Raw genomic sequence first — 18450 nt, forward strand, 5'->3', positions numbered from 1 at the left:
CAAAGTCAAATCCACAAAAGCAGCGTACGCGCGATACGGATTTCTAGAAGTTTTACGTCTGCTCTGACGCTGCCCTCTGGACACAACAGGTGGCGATAACATTATTTCTTCTGTCTGATAATTGCTGTTTCCTTTGAAAAAATTACACAGTGAAATAAAAAATCATATTTCCATCATTTTTATAATAAATAATTTGTATATTAAATATTTTTTCCTGTGTATCTAGAATATTTATAAATTAAATAATTTTTTACGTGAGCTATTTTATTTGATGTAAATATTTAACTCAAAATTAGAAAAATTATAAAGTTTTAGAAAAATATTTTTGAATTTTGAACTTAGTCAGTGTTATTGTAATTAGGAGAACTTTATGATCTGGACAAACATTTTGAATTGATTAGAAATATAATATAGCATTATTAAATTGCATGTGTTAAAACAAAATAATTCTATAAAAATCAAATTCAAAAACTAATTTTACAAAGTGTGACACTCATTTCAGTGTCCGAGGAACAGACGTCAAGAGCAAATTTTTCTATGTCTACTACACACAAAAGGCGTAATGATTTTTTACTCTAGCATTCTAGAATTACCACAATGAATCAATGTAAATCTCACTCAAGTCGCAAAATCTAACTCTAGCTACTGTAACCAAACTCAGCAGTCAATCAATAAATCACAAGACTACACACTGAAGCATATCTTCAAAAATTATTTGTAATTGTTACTCCAACTGATGCGTCACAGTGGTCATGGAACAACTGGTTAGTTACTTTTTTTTAGATCTGTGTAAATGTATGAAGAGTCGAAACGGTTTTGACAGTCTCTAGCTAACAGGGAGGAATTGGTTCTGGCTAATTAAGCAGATCGAACAAAAAAAATTTATATAAACTTTTAATAATTGGAGTGAATTTAAATTAATTTTCTTTACAAGAAAAATAAATCCAAATTTAACTGCCTGCAAAAAGGTGTTTTTCAGATTTCAAATTTTTAAAACTAAATAAAATTTATTTTCTCTACAGAATGGCGGCAATTAGCCTTTAAAATGAACATGAACTAAAAAAATTAATAAATTTTAAATTGAATAATAAAAAATATTTTATTATTTATATATTTTTTTGCAAATTAATTTTGGTAAAAGTTATTAATGTGAAAGAATGGAGAATCAATCAATAACATAACCGTTTAAATAAAAAGATCAGGAATTTTTGAAGGCCTGACTAGCCAAGAACCATAAGAGGAAAAGAAAGTCTCCGCGAGAATAACACCAGTCAAGTTTAAAGTTAGTAGTTAGTGTGTGGAGAAAGCATACCACTCTGGGTGCAGCTAGATCTAGCAGGTGTGTGGCACAACATTGGAGTGACTTACCAAGGACGAGCGTCGGCCAGCTCTCCATGCGCGAGGTCAGCCCCTTGAGGAAGATTTGGTGCAGGAAGAGCACGGTTTCGCTGTTCAGGAAGATCGAGTTGACGTCCTCGTGCGAGCACGGCGGCTTTTTTGAACTGGCCGCCATGCGGAAGGGTCGCAGGAAGCACGAGACCAGCACCTCCATCTGCTCCATGTACTCCTCCTCGGACTCTACCATGCGGAAAACCAGGCTGAGGCAGACAAGGGAAGACAAAGAGGCTCAATGTTTTGTATTTATAATTCTTCCTCAATGTTAGATATTTTAAATTAAAAAATGTTTTGTTACAATTGAATTTTTGTCAGGTTTTTCCAAAATAAAATTGATTTCCCTTTTTTTATTCTATTTAGTGTGAAATTGTGCAATTTTGAATGCAAATTGTGTAAGATTTTGTTGTTTCATTCAACTTAAGTCTAGGGCAGATAATTTTGTTGCTTTTAATTAAATTAAAAATGTGTTCTTTCTGCTGATTGTCAGCTGACGTTTAAAAAGCACTAAAAATATTAATTTCCAGCAAAAAGTCGCCATATTTTCTATCGATTCAATTTACAGGCTAAAAATTGCTAATGTACTTATTTAATGTTTTTGATCATCTTACAATTAAAGACATAATAAAATAAAAAAAACAGTTAATTTATAATTAAAAAATTGTGATAATATTTTATATTGTATCTGTTTATGTCATAAGGGATTATTTCAATATTTTAGAGAATAAGACGGTTCTTATTCATAACGGGCAAAGTCACGCGCAAGCTTGAATAAATATTCCTTACCTACACTATCAACGTTTTGAGGAATCACGTTAAATTTTTACCTGTTGCGTTTTCTCATGCTCTCAGCGTGCGGTGACTTGATGTACTCCTCGACGATCTGCTTCCACCGCCTCCGACACAGCCACCCTCGGAAGAAACTCTGCACCTTTTTAATTTTCCGTAGCTCGTCAGCCTCCTTGAGAGGACCGGCCAAACTTGTCTGCTTCACTGGTACGGGGCGCCACTCCCTCTTCAACGCACACAACTGTAAAAATTTAAGCAGCAAAGAAAAACGTTTTAATCCTGAGTGTTTTTCAACAACAGCATTTTAAAGCAGGAAAAACAAGAGCTCGCAGAGGGATCGGGTAAGCAAGGAGGAAGAAGGAGACTGATTTTCTAGAAGTTGTTTGTTGGAAAAGAGAGAGAGACCAAAGTTGTCTCGTGAGCAGCACATCTAAAGCCAGCTTTTAGTGAAAAGTCTCGCTTCACTCTTAATTGAAAAGTTTTTGCATCGATTCATTACATTCACTTAAAGCTTCCATACTACAGTTGACATTCACTTAGCTAGAAACCAGTAAAAAGTTTTAATTATGTTATTTTACGGTGAATTAACCAAATTATATTAATAATAGTTCAATAATAAATAATAATATGTATAAATATAGTACAACTGAAAACACCTGAAGTGCAATTACATAATAGATTGAAATTAAATTTGGTTACTTTTATTGTTCCTGTGAGCTACGTACGTGAATAATATTTAAACCACAGGCAATTACTAGCTATGCAAAAAATACACAATTAAATACAATATAAGTTAAAGGGGGTGGCCGATTGCAAAGATCACAATTAGAAACCTTAGATCATACTTTTTAAATAACTATTATATTAGGAAATGTTTTCCAAAAGAAATTGGCGAGTTAACAGTAGCTTTTGTATGAATGTAAGCAATGTATTTTAAGGGCAGTTTTTACTGCTTATCTCGACTAGATTCTGACCACGTGAAAAATTATTTTTCTGAAAATTTCCACCCCCTTTAATAATCTAGCTCATTGGTATACCGGCACCGGCCAAATTATGATTTTTTTTTAATTTCGAAACTGTTTCAAACCACAAATGAAATAATCGCGACGAATTGAAACTTCGTGTTTTTCTAGATTTTTTATTCAATCCTCAAAACAATTTGCAAAGTAGATCAACAGGAAATTTCCCAAGGTAAGAAGGTTTCCTTAAAGTGGAAAGCGGTTTCATCGTCGTCTCATCAATGCAAATCGAGTTTTAAATTAATTAAAGGCAGAAGCTCCTCAACAAATGAGACTTGCAAATGAGGCTGTGCGTGTGCGCGAAACAAAAAATGAAGAGCGAGCGTCTGAGAACAATTTGCACGCGCGCACAAATTTCGTACAGCTCAAAGGCGGCGCTGGGGACAAATATTTGCACTGCATTCTCTATTTTGTTGTCAAATATTTGCATGCGTGAGTCGCGAGACAAGCGCTTGTTTGTTGCATAACAATATAATAGCAATCTGAGCCGATTTGGTTATGGTGGGCGTCAGATTGAGTTTAGATCGTGCTCGAGTGCCTCGCTAGTTCGCTCGATTAACATTTCCATGAACATGTTACGCAGCAGATGTGCATGTAAATATGGTGGAAATTAACCAAGCGACGTTCAGATTTCAATTTACTATACAAAATAAAAATAAAAAAATGAATGTGACAAGACTGGATCAGGATAATCCAGATAATTTCTGCCTTTTTATAGTTGATTGTGAGTGGAAGCTGAGTTGAAGATCGATAATTCAAGTTCAAATAACCGAACTGTATTAAAAAAAAATATATATAAAACTGATTTTTAACGTGAGAATTTTTACATTATTGCAAAAATTTAACTAATTCAAGTAATTGGTTGTTTCAGAAGATGTTTTTACGCCCGCTCATTCTTACATCATTATTTTCCTATGCTAGAGACGAATTTAAAAAAAAAATGAGAATCCCAATCTTAAAATTTACAACATCTGTAATTACATAATTGACTTTTGCCATCTTTTAATCACTTATAGTATAGATTCGTCAATTTGGTTCACAATTAAGCAAATGAAATCAGAACCCCCTTTTGAGGTGTGTCTTGCTTACGCAAGAGTCTCGTACCATCGAGCAAAGCAAGCGCCTTTGAGAGCTCAAAGTTTTAATTGGGAGGGTCCAGAGAGCCATTTGTTAATTGGGCTGACTTCATTAGTTGATTGTTTTAGCAACAAGTGCCCCCTCGCCTTGCTTCGCTCTCATTCCGTGATATGGTTGCCCTATATTACTCTACAGACGGCAATTAGCTACGGCCATCACACAATTACAAAAGAAGCGTGCATTACGGCGTGTGATCTACTTTCAAAACCAACCCTAGCTGCTCCCTTACTTTGAGCTGATTCCAATGATGCTAGCAAAAATTCAAAAATTAAGTCAATTAGAAAAGTAAGCTTGGCAAAAATATGAGACTGAAAAAGCGAAGCAAATTTAAGATATTATAAAAGAATAAAATTTTCGAGAACTGAATTCAAAGAATACAAGAAAAGAGTGAAACAGCAAAGGTACAATGTACAAGGGCGAAAGGGGTTCTCACTTCAGATCTCACCTCCGCTCGCAGCTTTTTGATTTCGGAAGCCAGTTCCTCGCACTGCTGGGTGTACTGCCACTTGGCCGTTTTTTCACTCTCGACGATCTGGAGGAGGTGCAAGTGCTTCTGCTCCAGCTCTTCCTTTTGCAGCAGCAGCTTGTTGAAACTGAAACCGAAGACAAATAGACGCAAGGCGAGATTAGCACCGTTTTTAATTAAAAAGCAGCACAAGCTGCGAGCAAGGCAGAAAGATGAAGCTCAGATTATATTTTATGTGCCTTCTCTCACTAGTGAAAAAATTTGAAGGCGCAAAAAAAATATTTTCAGATTTTTTTTTTATAAATTTACAAGGCTGCAGGTTTACTTTAAAGCCGAAGGTGTGGTTTGGGTGGTAAATAATCCGACACTCTTTTTTCGGAAAAGCCGAAAAAATCTGGTGTTGCTCTTTTTTCACGGCAAAAATGGAGGAATTAATCTCTTGAGCACCCCATGGATTAAATAGCTAGCCATGAAATCAGTAATCCATTTTCTCCCTCACGAATTTTTGACGCTTGTTTGCAAAAAATTTAGTCGAACACGGTTGATTAATTAATATTGCCTGTCTTCAAATCGACAAGGCTGAAACTCTTTCTAACTTTCAATTTGCTAAATTTTTCTTTCTATCTTGGCTGAACTGAGAGCTGATTTTCTTTTAAAAATGCCTGTTTGAAAAAGTTTATTTATTTTATAATTTTTATAAATCCAAACTTGGATCCACTGGTGAATTTTTCTATTTGAATCCAAACTATGATAAAATTTGTTTTCAAATCATTTGAAATTTATAAGTTGCAAAATTAATTAGCCACAAATGGATATATAGATGTGTGTAGTTTGCAAAATATGGTCTCTAATTAATTATGGAATGAATCGCACGGCCGAAAGCAAACACACATTTTAATGAACTCCGCCAACGTGGCGTTTTCAGCCGGAGCAGCCTTCATCGGACGCCCGTTGCCGGGCTAATAATTTTCAACGTGGATTTTGGACGAGGGTAAATCAAGTCGACCCTCGTGACGTTTATTAGCAGTGAATTAAGTGCGAATATTACAAGCTGCTCTGCGCGTGTCTCTGTGTGAGAGAGAAATCTTTTGTAAAATTCATTATCAAAATTTGAGCCGCCGCCGTTTTTCCCGAGTTATTAAAATTTCAACGGCGCCTCTCGGGCCGGCGTGACGTCAATACACTCTCTCGTACGCACACAAGCTTCTCTCGCTCTCTGCATTGAAAACATACATAGGTGCATGCCGGCGGTATGTAATATGTACATACGTATGTTGTGCTTCCTTTGTGCTGGCGCGCCAGAGCCCTTGAAATTAAAGGCCTGAATCATTTATTCGGGACGTATGGGCGGAACCAAAGGCGTCCAGATCAAAAGTAGTGGCCGTGTGCGAGTCGCCGCTCAAATTGAAAAGCACTTTTTGCCGGCCTGCAAATTAGGCGTCGTTAGCACCGTGTTTGTGACGCGAGCGTAAATGTAGTTTTTTTATCAACTGTGTGCTTTGCGGGGCTTGGTGGTGCATTTTGTCGAAATAAAAGCAACTGCTTGTGACGGTCTTTTACTGAAAACCTGTTGATTTTTCAAATTTTTTCTAGTGCTTGTTAAATTTATAAAGGCAGTGAATTTTGAAAACTAGGGTTTTCAATAACTCGAATTGAAAATTCCGTAAAGATTTTGGATAAGTGATAAGGATCCATGTAAATGGGTACAAACTGAAGAAAATCATACAACGATTGTAATTAAAAAAAATAATAGAACTGGATCACTTTCCAAGGGATCATTTCACACTAGATGCATTTCTATATTAAGAGTTCAAAGGGCCGAAATTTATGATCAGACCATTGTTTTTAAAGTTTTAATATTATTGTACATAACTAATCCCATCAAGTTTTGAACTCATTTTGTTTGGAATGCCAATCGTAAGAATAAAGTTTCAAGTTCTACACCAAAAAATTTAAATAATAAAATTAACTTTTTAAGTTTTTACACTTAAATAAATCATAAGTTGAAAATTATTAAAAAATAAAATAAATATAATTTATTAAACTCATTTTTTTAAACATGAAATTTTCTAATTTTTTTTCAAATGTGTATATGAAATTTCTGTTAAGTTATTTTCTTTTTAAATTAAAAAAAAATACATAAAGTTCTCTCCTGGCAATATTTATGTGAATATCCATGCATATAGCTATTTATGAAGAGACTTTGTAATGAAGTACATATTTTTAATAATACAACTTCCCCTGTCAAGTTATTTGTTTTTGTTTTGCAATTAACCGAGTCTCTCTTGTTTGTATTGTCAGCTCATTTAATTTACTGTCGGTATAAAATAAACTCTGAAAACTTCTGTACACAATCAATCTAATTAATAGTCCGCCTCTGCAATGCTAAGCTCGTTTTCCACGCAACAGACTGTGACAAATTAAGTCGATTGAAGCATTCCCAGAGGAGACAAAGTAGTAAAGAGTAGTTGTTCTCGTTAAGCCTTTTAATCAGTATAATATCGTGTCTGCCTTGAAAGCGCGCAAAAAGTGTTTACCTTGTGCTGGCTCAGAGATAGAGAGAAAGAGCACAGAGAGCAATTTCCTGAATAATTCGGCGCAGAATTTTTTGCGGACCCCTTTGAGTTTCGTCTTCCTGCCGGAGAAAGGCCGGCCCGTGAAATATGCATGCCCGACCGCGTGCTCTGCGATAAAGACAGAATGCCTCTGCAGCATTTGAACGAAGGAGGATGAATTGGTCCTTGGTCTGCTGAAAATTTCATCGGCAGGGCCGATTTCGCGCGTTGTGCGCCCGAGGCAATTCGCCTGGAATTCAGCGCCGTCTGCTGAAATTTTGATGTTGCCGCCCGGACAGATAAATGAGTGCAAAGTTCCGCTCGGTGAATTCTGCCTTACATGCACGAGAGTTTTGAAAGAAGGGAAAAGTGGCTGGAGGTAAAGAAGACGACGATCGACCGGCGCTCTCTTGAATTTCCTTGTGTTCTCCGCTTAATTGAACACTCACTTTTGTTCCCCAACTAATGACGAGAGGGAGAAATGCGGATGCAAATTACTCTCTGTCTGATTGCAAAAGGGAGAGAGTAGAAAAAATATTTGGGAAGGTCTCTTAATTGCAAATAGACTTGTCTTTGTACGAAAGATATCATTAATGTTACTGACAGTAGATATTCAGATTTCCAGTCCTCAGATAAGGTTAAATTTATATAATTTTCTTTTTTATAATTTCTAAGCATTGTTGCAAAATATTGAATTTTGAATCACAGAATTTTAAATTTAAATTTTCTGCTCTATAATGCATATAAAATGATTAGCCACCTGTAAAGTCCTATGGATTTCCACTAGGATAATAACTAAATTTATGATTACGTCTCAAAATAATTTTTAATAATCTTCCAATTTATAACGATGTGATACCTAAACATCTTAACGCGGAAGGTATCTAATGTTAGTCTCAACGGGTTTGCAGAGACACAAGCTTTTAGTATCAGCAAAGCCTGCCGAAGGCAAATCGATTTAGAAGCCAATAGTTTAGACTCTTGGTTTAGACCGTCGACTAAATCTCTACATACATCGCCGGAGGCCAAGCAGAGGCTTAAGCGGGCGGCACGAAAGTTATGCACCCCAGCGACGAGACCTACACAGATTTTGCCCACAACTTGCTTTACACCTTCTCCGATCAGTTGGTCCAAAAGTTTTCTGGTAACTGTTATTTAGTTAGTCTGACAAAAAAACGAGAGGGATTTTCGCTTATGTTTTGTTCACTAAATTAAATAAGCCTTTTTGTTTTAATTTTCTAGTTTTAAAAAGAGCACGTTTGTAAAAAAAAAGGCCAGAGAAAAAAATCAATTAATTAAAGTATTCAAATCCTGATTGTGAGTTTAAAAACATAATTTGATGAATTCATTTGAGCTTTTGAAATTTGCAGGCGTGCTTTTGCAATGTAATGGCGGCAGAAACTAATTAAAAAAACCAACCAGCAGTGGATATTTTTTAACAAAGCTGATTACGCTCCCAAACGTCAAAATATCCATCAGCGTATCCATCATCGATAAAAAAACACCACGCAAATCGCTTTTTGCGAAAAATTACACATCGATAACAGGACGCATCAAAAGGTTCGAACGGCAAATTAACATCGTGTATTGGCAGATGTTGTTGGTTTTTCCCGAAACATTTCGCTTTTACTGCCGCCAAATCGATCGTGGATAATAATTATTTCAACAGTTGCCAGAGCTAATGATTACCCAGAACCGATGAAATAATTATTGGTCCATTAGTGGAGAGAATGGCGAAATTCAATATCACGATGAGAGCGGTAGCTTAGAGTTTGTACGCAGTAGGGGCTGGAAAGTCATTAATTTTTTTCATTGCCAAGAAGACATGCCGGGGGAGACGAAAGTATTAAGACAAGACCAGGGGGAAAACTCACCTTGCTTCCCGGATGGCCTCGATCCACATCTTGCAGTCGGTTTCGCTGTTGGCCCGCAACTCGTACTGACGCTGGTTCTCCCGCCGGTATGAAATCGCAAAACAGTACTGTAACAGAAATATATTATTTTATTAAGTGCAAGAACTATGTTGGCGAATTATAATCTATTCAGCAATCAGGAAAAAACAACCAAATCGTATTTTTTTTCCTAAGAATTTTGTAATTTTATATTAAAATAACTATTTTCATTACCTTGCATTTTATTTTAAATGGTCAGCATTCTACGTTATAGTATAAATTAAATAAAAATTAACTTTCTTGAATTGAATGTGGAAACGTGCAGGTTTATAATTTTTTTCCTAATTATTGATTAATTGAAATTCCAGCGACATTCAATACAATGTTCTTTTCTCTTTTAGCATTATATCCGCTAACAAAAACACACAAAAAATATAACCTATAAGATTCCACTTTAGCCCCCAAATTGCACTCCTCATTTCACTTCCAACCCACGCCTCATCGAAAAGGCCCCTAATTTTCATTACTGGCGCACTTTCGGAATTCGGCCACATAATGCAGCAGAGTGCCAGTTGATTTGAACGCGAGCAAACTGTTCTGCGGAGGAGAATTCCGCTTTATTTGGCCGCGTCGGGGGTGTGCTTGTCGGATCGGGCCAAATAATAATAAGGGCAAGTGCGCCTCATGGGGGCTCGTACCAACACGCTCATCGGCCGTTTTGGGACCCAAGGCACGTGGCTCGTCTAATCGAATTTCACGTGCCGCCTGTGCATTTGCCTCGCATATGGACAAACAAACACAAATTCCAGGTGGGCATGAATTATGCAAACAAATGCCAACGTTTTTTCATCAATTTTACGTAATGCAATTTAAAGTTATGCGGATGATTTGAGCGAATAGCAAAGGAGCTACTTTGCAATAGCCAGAATGACTAGAAATAAATAAAATCCATGAATTTATTAAAAATTGAGAAAACGGTAAAAGCATTGCTTGAAGCGCTATAATATCTAGAAAAAAGCTTTAAAATTAAATGAAAGAGCAGCCTTAAGAATTAATTTTACGCAACGCAAGCTGACAATGAGATTTGTTTTCGCTCTTATTTTACGCTGATCCTTGTTTTAAGGAAATATATTGAGCTTTTAAAATATTTCATACTTTTTTTTTACTTTGTGAAGAAAAAATAGTTAAAAATACATTTATAATCACGTTTTCCATGCAAATTGAATTCACTGGAAATGCACTACAGTCAAAAATTGTTTCTCAAAAATCATTGGGCGAGAAGCGATTATCGTTTCGCGTTTTTGTTCATTATGAAAAAGCGCCAGTTTGCATTCAATCGCATACGCATTTAATTGAGTGCTCTGTTTTCATGACTGCAAGTTTTGGTAACAACCATTTCAATAAATAATCCACAGGAAAAATAAAGCTTGGACGTTATGCGCACCGAAATCGCTAAAACGCCAGCAGCACATTGCAATTAACCCATTTCGTCATTCATCAATTGAGCGGCGTCTGTATAAATGCCGTAAGCCGCTTTGCAGCAAACAAATTAACTGGCAATTTCCCAACACCGCAGCTCGCCATCAATTCAGTGAGCAAATAAACACCCTGCATGTGCCGACATATGCAAAGCATTCAAAATATATGCACTCGATTCTTAACTCGACCGCAAAATTATTCCCGCGCGGGTTTTGAGACCACCTGCACAACTTGTTGCCCCCGGCTCGAGCGCAAAGCTGCCGCCCGTTCATTTGCTTTGCAACTTGAGCTTTTTAGCTGCCGTGGAAAAGCGGTGGGTTGCTCGAGAGGCCAAAGGGCATCGCACGGGGGGCAGGATCAGAATTGCAAATCCGTCGGCCACCGCAGACGGCCAGAGGTGGGTTTATTTCTGCCTCCCTAAAGGCCACTCCAGAATAATAATAATAATAATTCCACGAGATTTATTTCTTCCTCCCCAAGTTCTCCTGCGCCATTTCAGTTGGATTTAATTATTCTCTCCCAGACACAGTTACAATCAAATACTGACCTTTATAAAAGAGAAAATTAGTTTTTTATGAAATGCTTAATTAGTAGAATTTCTTTGTTGGTCAAAATTATTTTTCTCTGGTTTTATTTTTATATATTTTTTAAGTAAATTTGGAGCAAGAAAAAAAAATCAAACACGACAGGCTTTGGATATATTTTTCCTCACAATACATGCAATTTTTAACCCAGCCTGCTAAATCAAATAAAGTGTAAAAAAGGTCAACTTGAAATTTCATTTGGTTCAACAAACTCCACTGAGATTGATGTAATTATTTAAGACTAAACATTGATTAATGAAGACAGACAATTCTTATAATGGAAGTTGTGTATAGGATCAAGCCAAAATTATTCAACAAATTCTTCCACTTCATCAGTCACCGTGATAAATTAATCATAATCAATCAAACTGTTTTGTAACATTTCCTTTAAAGCTCAGTCAGAGGGTGTGACAAAAATACAAACGGTTGAAATGATAACAAAACAACCCCTGGCGCTAATGCTTATTTGATGGGAGTGCGAGTTTTTGCTCTCGGCATTAAAATAATTTCATTTCGCGTCAACAGCAATTTTTCAAGCTGCGATGAATCGATCGATGCCTCTGTCGCGAAAGCCCACGTGCACACATTTTGGACGCTTATTTATCGTGCGGATTACAACACACGGCCGTGGTATTAGTACAAAATATGATGATGAAAAATGAAAGAGCGCGCGACTCAAATAATGAGGATTTTGTCATCCATTCAGCGGTCGCGCGTCAATCAATCACCCCCTATGCCAAAGTCATCAGGCGATTTTCGCGCATGAATAAATTATCAAAGGTGAAAGGTGCCCGCGCGTGATGCTGATTCCCATTATAAGAATTGCCGCCGCCCCTTTTTCTTTGAGAAAATATACCTTGCTCAAAATTGACGTCAAGGGAAATATTATTCCTGCTGAGGAAAGAAAATTGTGGCTCCGCACTTCTTTTTATTGCTTTTCCGGGTTGGCGCGAAAGGAAAATTTCGAGAGACACGCGCGTCTATCCATTATTTAGATTTTGTTCATTATGTAGCCGAGAATATCAGCAAGTCAGCGGGTGAGAAAAATTCTTCATGTGTGTGGCGCCACCAACGCCAAAGAGGAAATATCAAATTTATATTCAACAAGAAAGCACAAAAATGATTCTCGGAGCGACAGCGAGGACGGGGAAATAATATCTGATATGAAAATTGCTTTCTCTAACAATAAGAATAAGATGAAAAGTGGCTGTTGGAATCGGATTTTATAATAACTCTAAAAATTTCATAAAAATCTCTCAGGCAAAGTTGCCCATAAAACCCAATAAGGGTTATTTTGAAACTAAAATATATTTAATGTTTGAAAGTATGTAATAATCAAGCTGGTTAAACTAAAATTGATAAAAATTATGAAAATAAAAAAATAATAAAATTAAAAAAATTCATTACTTTAATATTAAATAAATAATGTATGCTATTTATTTTCTCTTTAATCATTTTAAATCAAATTTCAAAATTATTTCAAATACAAAATTTGTGTGTAAAATTCGCCAACCGATCGAACAACTTTTAAAAAAAAAACTTCACAAGTTACCTTTATCTTTGTTGATAATATAATATTCATGCTTCTATATAATTCAAATGATTTTTTTATTGTTGCACAAACTTGAGCAAGTACTGTGCAAAGTGGACCTTTCCCAGAGATTTCTGAAGCTTGTTGCAAGAGAAAGGAACGTAAATGGTGCGAAATCTCTATTTTTTTTTTTCACTTCCACAAACTTTTTTTTCCCTCCCATGGAGCATTTCGTCGACGCAAGTTCGTGTCCCAAATACGAAACACACTCTGCGTCGGTAAATCGACCATTTTCCAGCGGATTCATGACCCACTTTGGCACTAGTAATTTTCTTTCCCTCTCGATTTCGCGGAAACTCACGGGGAGCTCGGCAGCTGTCGACCGACGGGGCCGACGAGTAACCAAAAGTGACGGCGCCTAATTGAGAGGGAAGACTTGGGCGAAGAAAATTTCCCGAGTTGTGAGAGTAAGAGAGAGAGAGAGATAAACAGGCGGCTAGGGAATGCGAGAGCTAGCAGCAATTTGTCATTCTGGCGAGCAGCTCTTTCGGCGCCCAGATGAAATTTAATTAAGATTAAGAGCACCCCCGGCACGGCACCCGAATTTGCGACAAGGTGTGGGAATAGCCTTAAAATTCCATCCAGCCGTTCTAATTAATTGCCGCAGAGCTTTGTTTTCGGGCCAAGAATTGCGGTTGTTAAACCGAACAAAACAAGAGCTGCTTAATTTAACTAACTTCAACCCTCCAAGCACATTCATATACAGAGGTCATTTTATTTTATTTGCTTTTTCCCCCAAGGCCCCTTGCAACCCCAAGTAAGTTACTTTATCCTTAAAAAAAGGTACTAAAAAATTCACAGCAAAGCTTCCTAACTTTTCTGAGACCAGCAGCATGCAGGAAAAGAACAAAGTGAAAATTTCTGGCGGATGATTTTTTGCCCCGACAAGCAACAGTGGCGCATCTTAGGGGCAATAAATAACCCCGCATCCTGCCATTAAAAAGCTAGAGGCCGGTGCTTTTTTATTGCCTTGCCGTGCAAATGGGTTTATCTCGGAGGCAGGCAAAGAGAGGAAGGCCCGACTTTTTATTATTCATGCAGGCGAGAGTAGCGAGGCAGGTGTCGAGCCCAAATGGACGAGCAGCGATAAGCACCGACTTGCACCGTGTTGCTCTCATGGTTTGAGAGCGGGACACGCTATTTTGCATTCTTGCGCGAGATGCAAAAGAGAAACTTGACCTTTACCGTGCGCAAAATGTGATTAAGGATGAGCGTGGGACTGAAGACCTTCAGCAAAAGACGTCATCCTAAATTAATGCAAGAAAAAATTGCAACTCGGCGCAGGCAATATTTGATAATTAGAAATATGAGCTTGTAATTTTAAGCATCTTATTATTCTTAATGCGTTGTATTTTTTATTATTTAATTATTTATTATATTTATTATTGTTGACATATTAATTTTTGTGGATCTAATCTTCTTGCTTTTAACATCATTGAAGACAAATATTTATATTTCCATATTCATCGTGATTTAGAAGACAAAAATTGCTCTGGTCAAATTCAATCAAATGAATTATTCCTACTGACCAGGAGGAAGGCATAAATAACATAAATTATTGAACGCCCAAACCGCAGAATTGTAGCTGCGGTGGAGGGCGAAAACTGTGGATGGTAGTCGCTTGTAAATTGGACCCTGACTGCACAAACCATATCAGCAGAACGTATGTATGGGTCTATGTAGGTATAGTCTTGCCAAATATAGATCTGGAGAGCGGGCGGAAAGATACGTATGAGGAAACGCACATGCGGGGCGAAGTGGATGTAGTGAGTGCGAGTGAGAAGAGGCCGGGATATTGAGCTTTTATGCCGTGCACAATGGAGCCGAAACTTAATATGACACACACAGTGGGATGAAATAAAAGGGAAAAAAGGAAGACGAGTTTTCCGCACAGCACAATAAGGAACAATCATCTGGGTGGGAGTGAAAATCTATTCAATGGAGCGGCAATAATAATGGACCGTCTTTTTTGTTGTATGCCATAGGATGATGCGAGCACCCTTTTAACTTCGGCCAGATCGCCCAGATGAGAGACTCAATTATCCGCTTTTATTGGCCAATTTTCTATTGATAACCTTCATTGTAGGTGATTTTTTGCTATATTTATAATTGAATTGTAAATTTTTTGATGATTATAATGTTCCTTAATGAGTTTGTTAACATAACGTAAAGGTTAAATAACCTTTTTTGAAAAAGCCAATTGTGTATGTATGCGAGTTATATGTCATACTAGAGCAGAATTTTCAATTTTGTTAGGCTTTCAAACTAATATTACAACAATTAAACATGATTAATTAGACTGTGCAAGAAAATAAGGGTTATTTTACTTGTTGACATTAAAAACTTGGGTTCATTTTAATTTTAGTTTCCAATTGTACGTTGACATTTTGACCCATTCTTGAACCTTTACAATTTTTTAAATAATTATAAATAATTCTTTACTTCAAGATTCTGAGATTTTAAATGCTTTTCCGCGAATTGTATTGAAAATGGTCATTGTATCACATCACAAGAGAATATACCCTACATTTAATTAACTGTAAGCCAGGAAGCCTCTTTGAGCTCCACAATAATTTATCTGAAGTAAGTATACAACTGAACCAGTCAGATTACACTCCGTACAATTCCCTAGCAATATGCTACTTCCCGGTAGAAATTGAGGCAACTCAAGAGATGAGAATATTATTTAATGGTTAAATTAACAAGATTTAAACATTTTTTTCAAGACCATTTGGTAAATATAAAATAATCAACCTTTTTCCTTTGTTTAAATATGAATCAAGCAGTATCATCTAATAGATCTTCTTAATCTATCCACCAGTAAGCTAATTACACTTAAATATTTTTTATGAAAAATTCAATGAAAAACTGATATGTAACATTTAAAGAAAAGAAAAATAATCTATATGAATTTTATGTACAAGTATAAAATTTAAAATATTGTAATTTTAATAAAATTTTTGTACTCTAGTCAAATAAGAGATTGAAAGTAATATTCAAGGAAAATTCAAAAACTATATTTAATTTTAAATGTTTAGGCTCTGCAAATATTTCCCAGCTTGTCTTTTCCATGGAAGATGTTCATCTTCAGCTCAGTTCATTACTGAGCACCAGCCTCGCCAAAGTGAAAATTCTGTCTCAAAGACAACTCTGCGGAAATATGATACCGGATGGTCGAGGGGCCGCTCCAAGATCAAAAGCAAAGAGCTGCAGCTGCTAATTTGAGGAACGAAAGCAGCTGACAAAACCCGATGGCGTGCTTTGGATTCGGTACATGGATATCCAAGTTGCAAAGTCAGTCGGTCTTGGGGTCGCACCAGCGGCTTTGCCTAAATCTAGTTAAATTCGACCGACCCAAGCAAGAGAGAGCGAGAGGGCCTAGCGGCTGACATGATTTATTACCGGCCGAATGTATTTTGGAGGAAAATCTCGTTATGAAAATGTCAAAATCAATACCGCCTCAGGGCGTGCTACCCTCTCTGCAGCACGTGTAACTCTCTAAAATATGTACATGGTGGGGATAAACTCGTCGGATGAACTAAGTGCCCATAAAGAAGAGTATTTATGGAAGCTCGTCGAGAGGTGACAACTTCTCAGCGCCGAAATCGCACGGGCGTGATTCGCATACTTTATTGCAAGGAACGAGAAGTTTTGTCCGAGGGCAATCACGCGCTCCAAACTTTCAATATTGGACGACAAAAGAATTTCCTGTCCAAGCTGAGCTAATAAATTGGAGGAACGAGGTCAACACGAGTGATTTTAAAACATTAAAGAAAAGGAAAATTAAATAATATATTCCAACATTTTTGGTTGGAATTTAAGGAATTGCCATAATCATGTATTCAAAAAGTCAATACTTTTCACGGTAAATAACTTCTGTAAAATTAAAAGGAAATTTTCAAGAAAAGTTCTGCAAGAATCTCAAAAGCTAAGAATGTTCATTTTCCAAACTTAATAACATGAAAAACTAGCAACATTTCATTTCAATTTGATGCAGGAAAACGTTAGCAACATCTGCTCTGCATAAATTTTTATTATAATTTCAAGGCGTTTCAAGGCGTTAAGCAAGATTGCACTCTGCTAAAGTGTATGCAAAAAGCGGTGCACTCTCATAAATTACAAGATATCTTCAACGAGTTATGAACTTATCGTTGCAGAAGAAAACTATTTTTTCCTTTAATAAGTGAGGATTCTCAAGGAAAATCTCATTTATAAATCTGTAAATCAAGTGCAAATATTAATTTACAGCGTGGTTAATTTCATCCTCTCAGATTGAGTTTGTCCATGTGGAATTTTCAGGAAGATGAGTTTTGAGTGCAACAGTTTTTAGTTCAACGCACAAAATCGTTAAATTTTCTGCTACAGGCTAGAGTCTTCTAAATTTCTGAATTTTTGTTAACGGCGAGTCGTCAAAGACCAAATGAGGGTTTCTCGGAAAGCACAAAGAAGTGACTCATGAAGCTTCAGATGAGGGCCGGGGAGTATTCCTTTGAAATTTATTGACTAAGAAAAATGGGAGCGAAGATATCAACCATTGTGCAAAAACAATTTGTCAAAGGCGTGCATTTTCTCTTGTACTTCTGATAATGGCGAAGGACCAATTTCGCAGAAGTCTTGAGCTAATCAAAAGGAGGAGGGAATTCTGACTACAATGATAAATAAATCCACGAAGTGCTTTGAAAGGCGAATTATGAATACAACACGAGGAAAGTCAGTCGTTTGAAACTGAAATTAAATATTCGTTTTCTAGGAATTTCTATACAACATATATAATTTTTGTAACTGACCAAGATCATTAAATTTTTCAAACACAGGTTAATTCATGAAATTTTTCAAACATTTCTTCCTCGTGATTACAATTACGCCTATTTCAATAAAAAGACTAAATTAAAAATTGATGGATTGACTAAAATTGATGGGAAAACATTCTGATATTATTTTTATAAGAAAAACTGCTTTGTTGCAGTTTTCTACTAAAAAATTTTAAACAATAAAAAAGCATATTCATTAATATTTGAGACAAAATGAAAACGTAAATTTCCCTCTTCTCTTTTCTCATTTCGCCAAAAAAGGCTTTCATCCAACTCGTCGCGAATGTCGCGCTCCATCTTTTAAGCTGACAGCCTAATCACGAGATAAATAGGAATTAAAAAGCAACTCTCATTTTTCTCGGCCGGGAGCAGTCGTGAAAAATGGAGTGCTGGATCCATTTTGCTCCACGAACGAGGAAAAAAGGAAAAAGTAAGAGGGAGCGCGCATTTAATCCATCAAGTTTTCAGTTCGATTCACTTACAGGCACGCCGATTACCTTTTTCCGCCGTCTTTTTCATCCTCCTTTTGCAGCTGCGGGTTAATTTAGCAGCGGGCTGTTTTTGTGTTTATTTCACTTGAAAAATAACCGACTGCGAAGTGGAGTCTCTCAAGTTTGCTTGACTTGCCATCGAGCAAAGGAATAAAGAAGAAACTCGCGCCACGTTCGGGATTTGTCTCTTTCGTTTTCGAGCGAATAAATTCATCTCGTCTTTGGCGCATTACCTCATTGCTCA

At 36.6% G+C, this 18450-nt stretch overlaps 1 protein-coding gene across 11 annotated transcripts in view; it reads right to left on the bottom strand.

The window, feature by feature from the left end:
* Positions 1-18450, bottom strand: part of LOC132202927 (ras-specific guanine nucleotide-releasing factor 2-like) — a 76469-nt gene that overhangs the window by 21209 nt on the left and 36810 nt on the right. For 5 of the 11 annotated variants that reach the window (XM_059630257.1, XM_059630263.1, XM_059630258.1 and 2 more), the window contains exons 3-7: positions 9233-9339; positions 4771-4930; positions 4567-4587; positions 2220-2422; positions 1369-1598 (exon numbers count right to left, since the gene is read on the bottom strand). In XM_059630257.1, the coding sequence (XP_059486240.1) occupies positions 1369-1598; positions 2220-2422; positions 4567-4587; positions 4771-4930; positions 9233-9339 (721 nt within the window). The remainder of the gene's footprint in view (positions 1-1368; positions 1599-2219; positions 2423-4566; positions 4588-4770; positions 4931-9232; positions 9340-18450) is intronic. The other 6 variants (XM_059630267.1, XM_059630264.1, XM_059630265.1 and 3 more) reach the window with 3 other exon arrangements.

Source organism: Neocloeon triangulifer, unplaced genomic scaffold (assembly GCF_031216515.1).
Source record: "Neocloeon triangulifer isolate White Clay Creek 2 clone unplaced genomic scaffold, ASM3121651v1 ptg000017l, whole genome shotgun sequence".
Lineage (NCBI taxonomy): Eukaryota > Metazoa > Arthropoda > Insecta > Ephemeroptera > Baetidae > Neocloeon > Neocloeon triangulifer.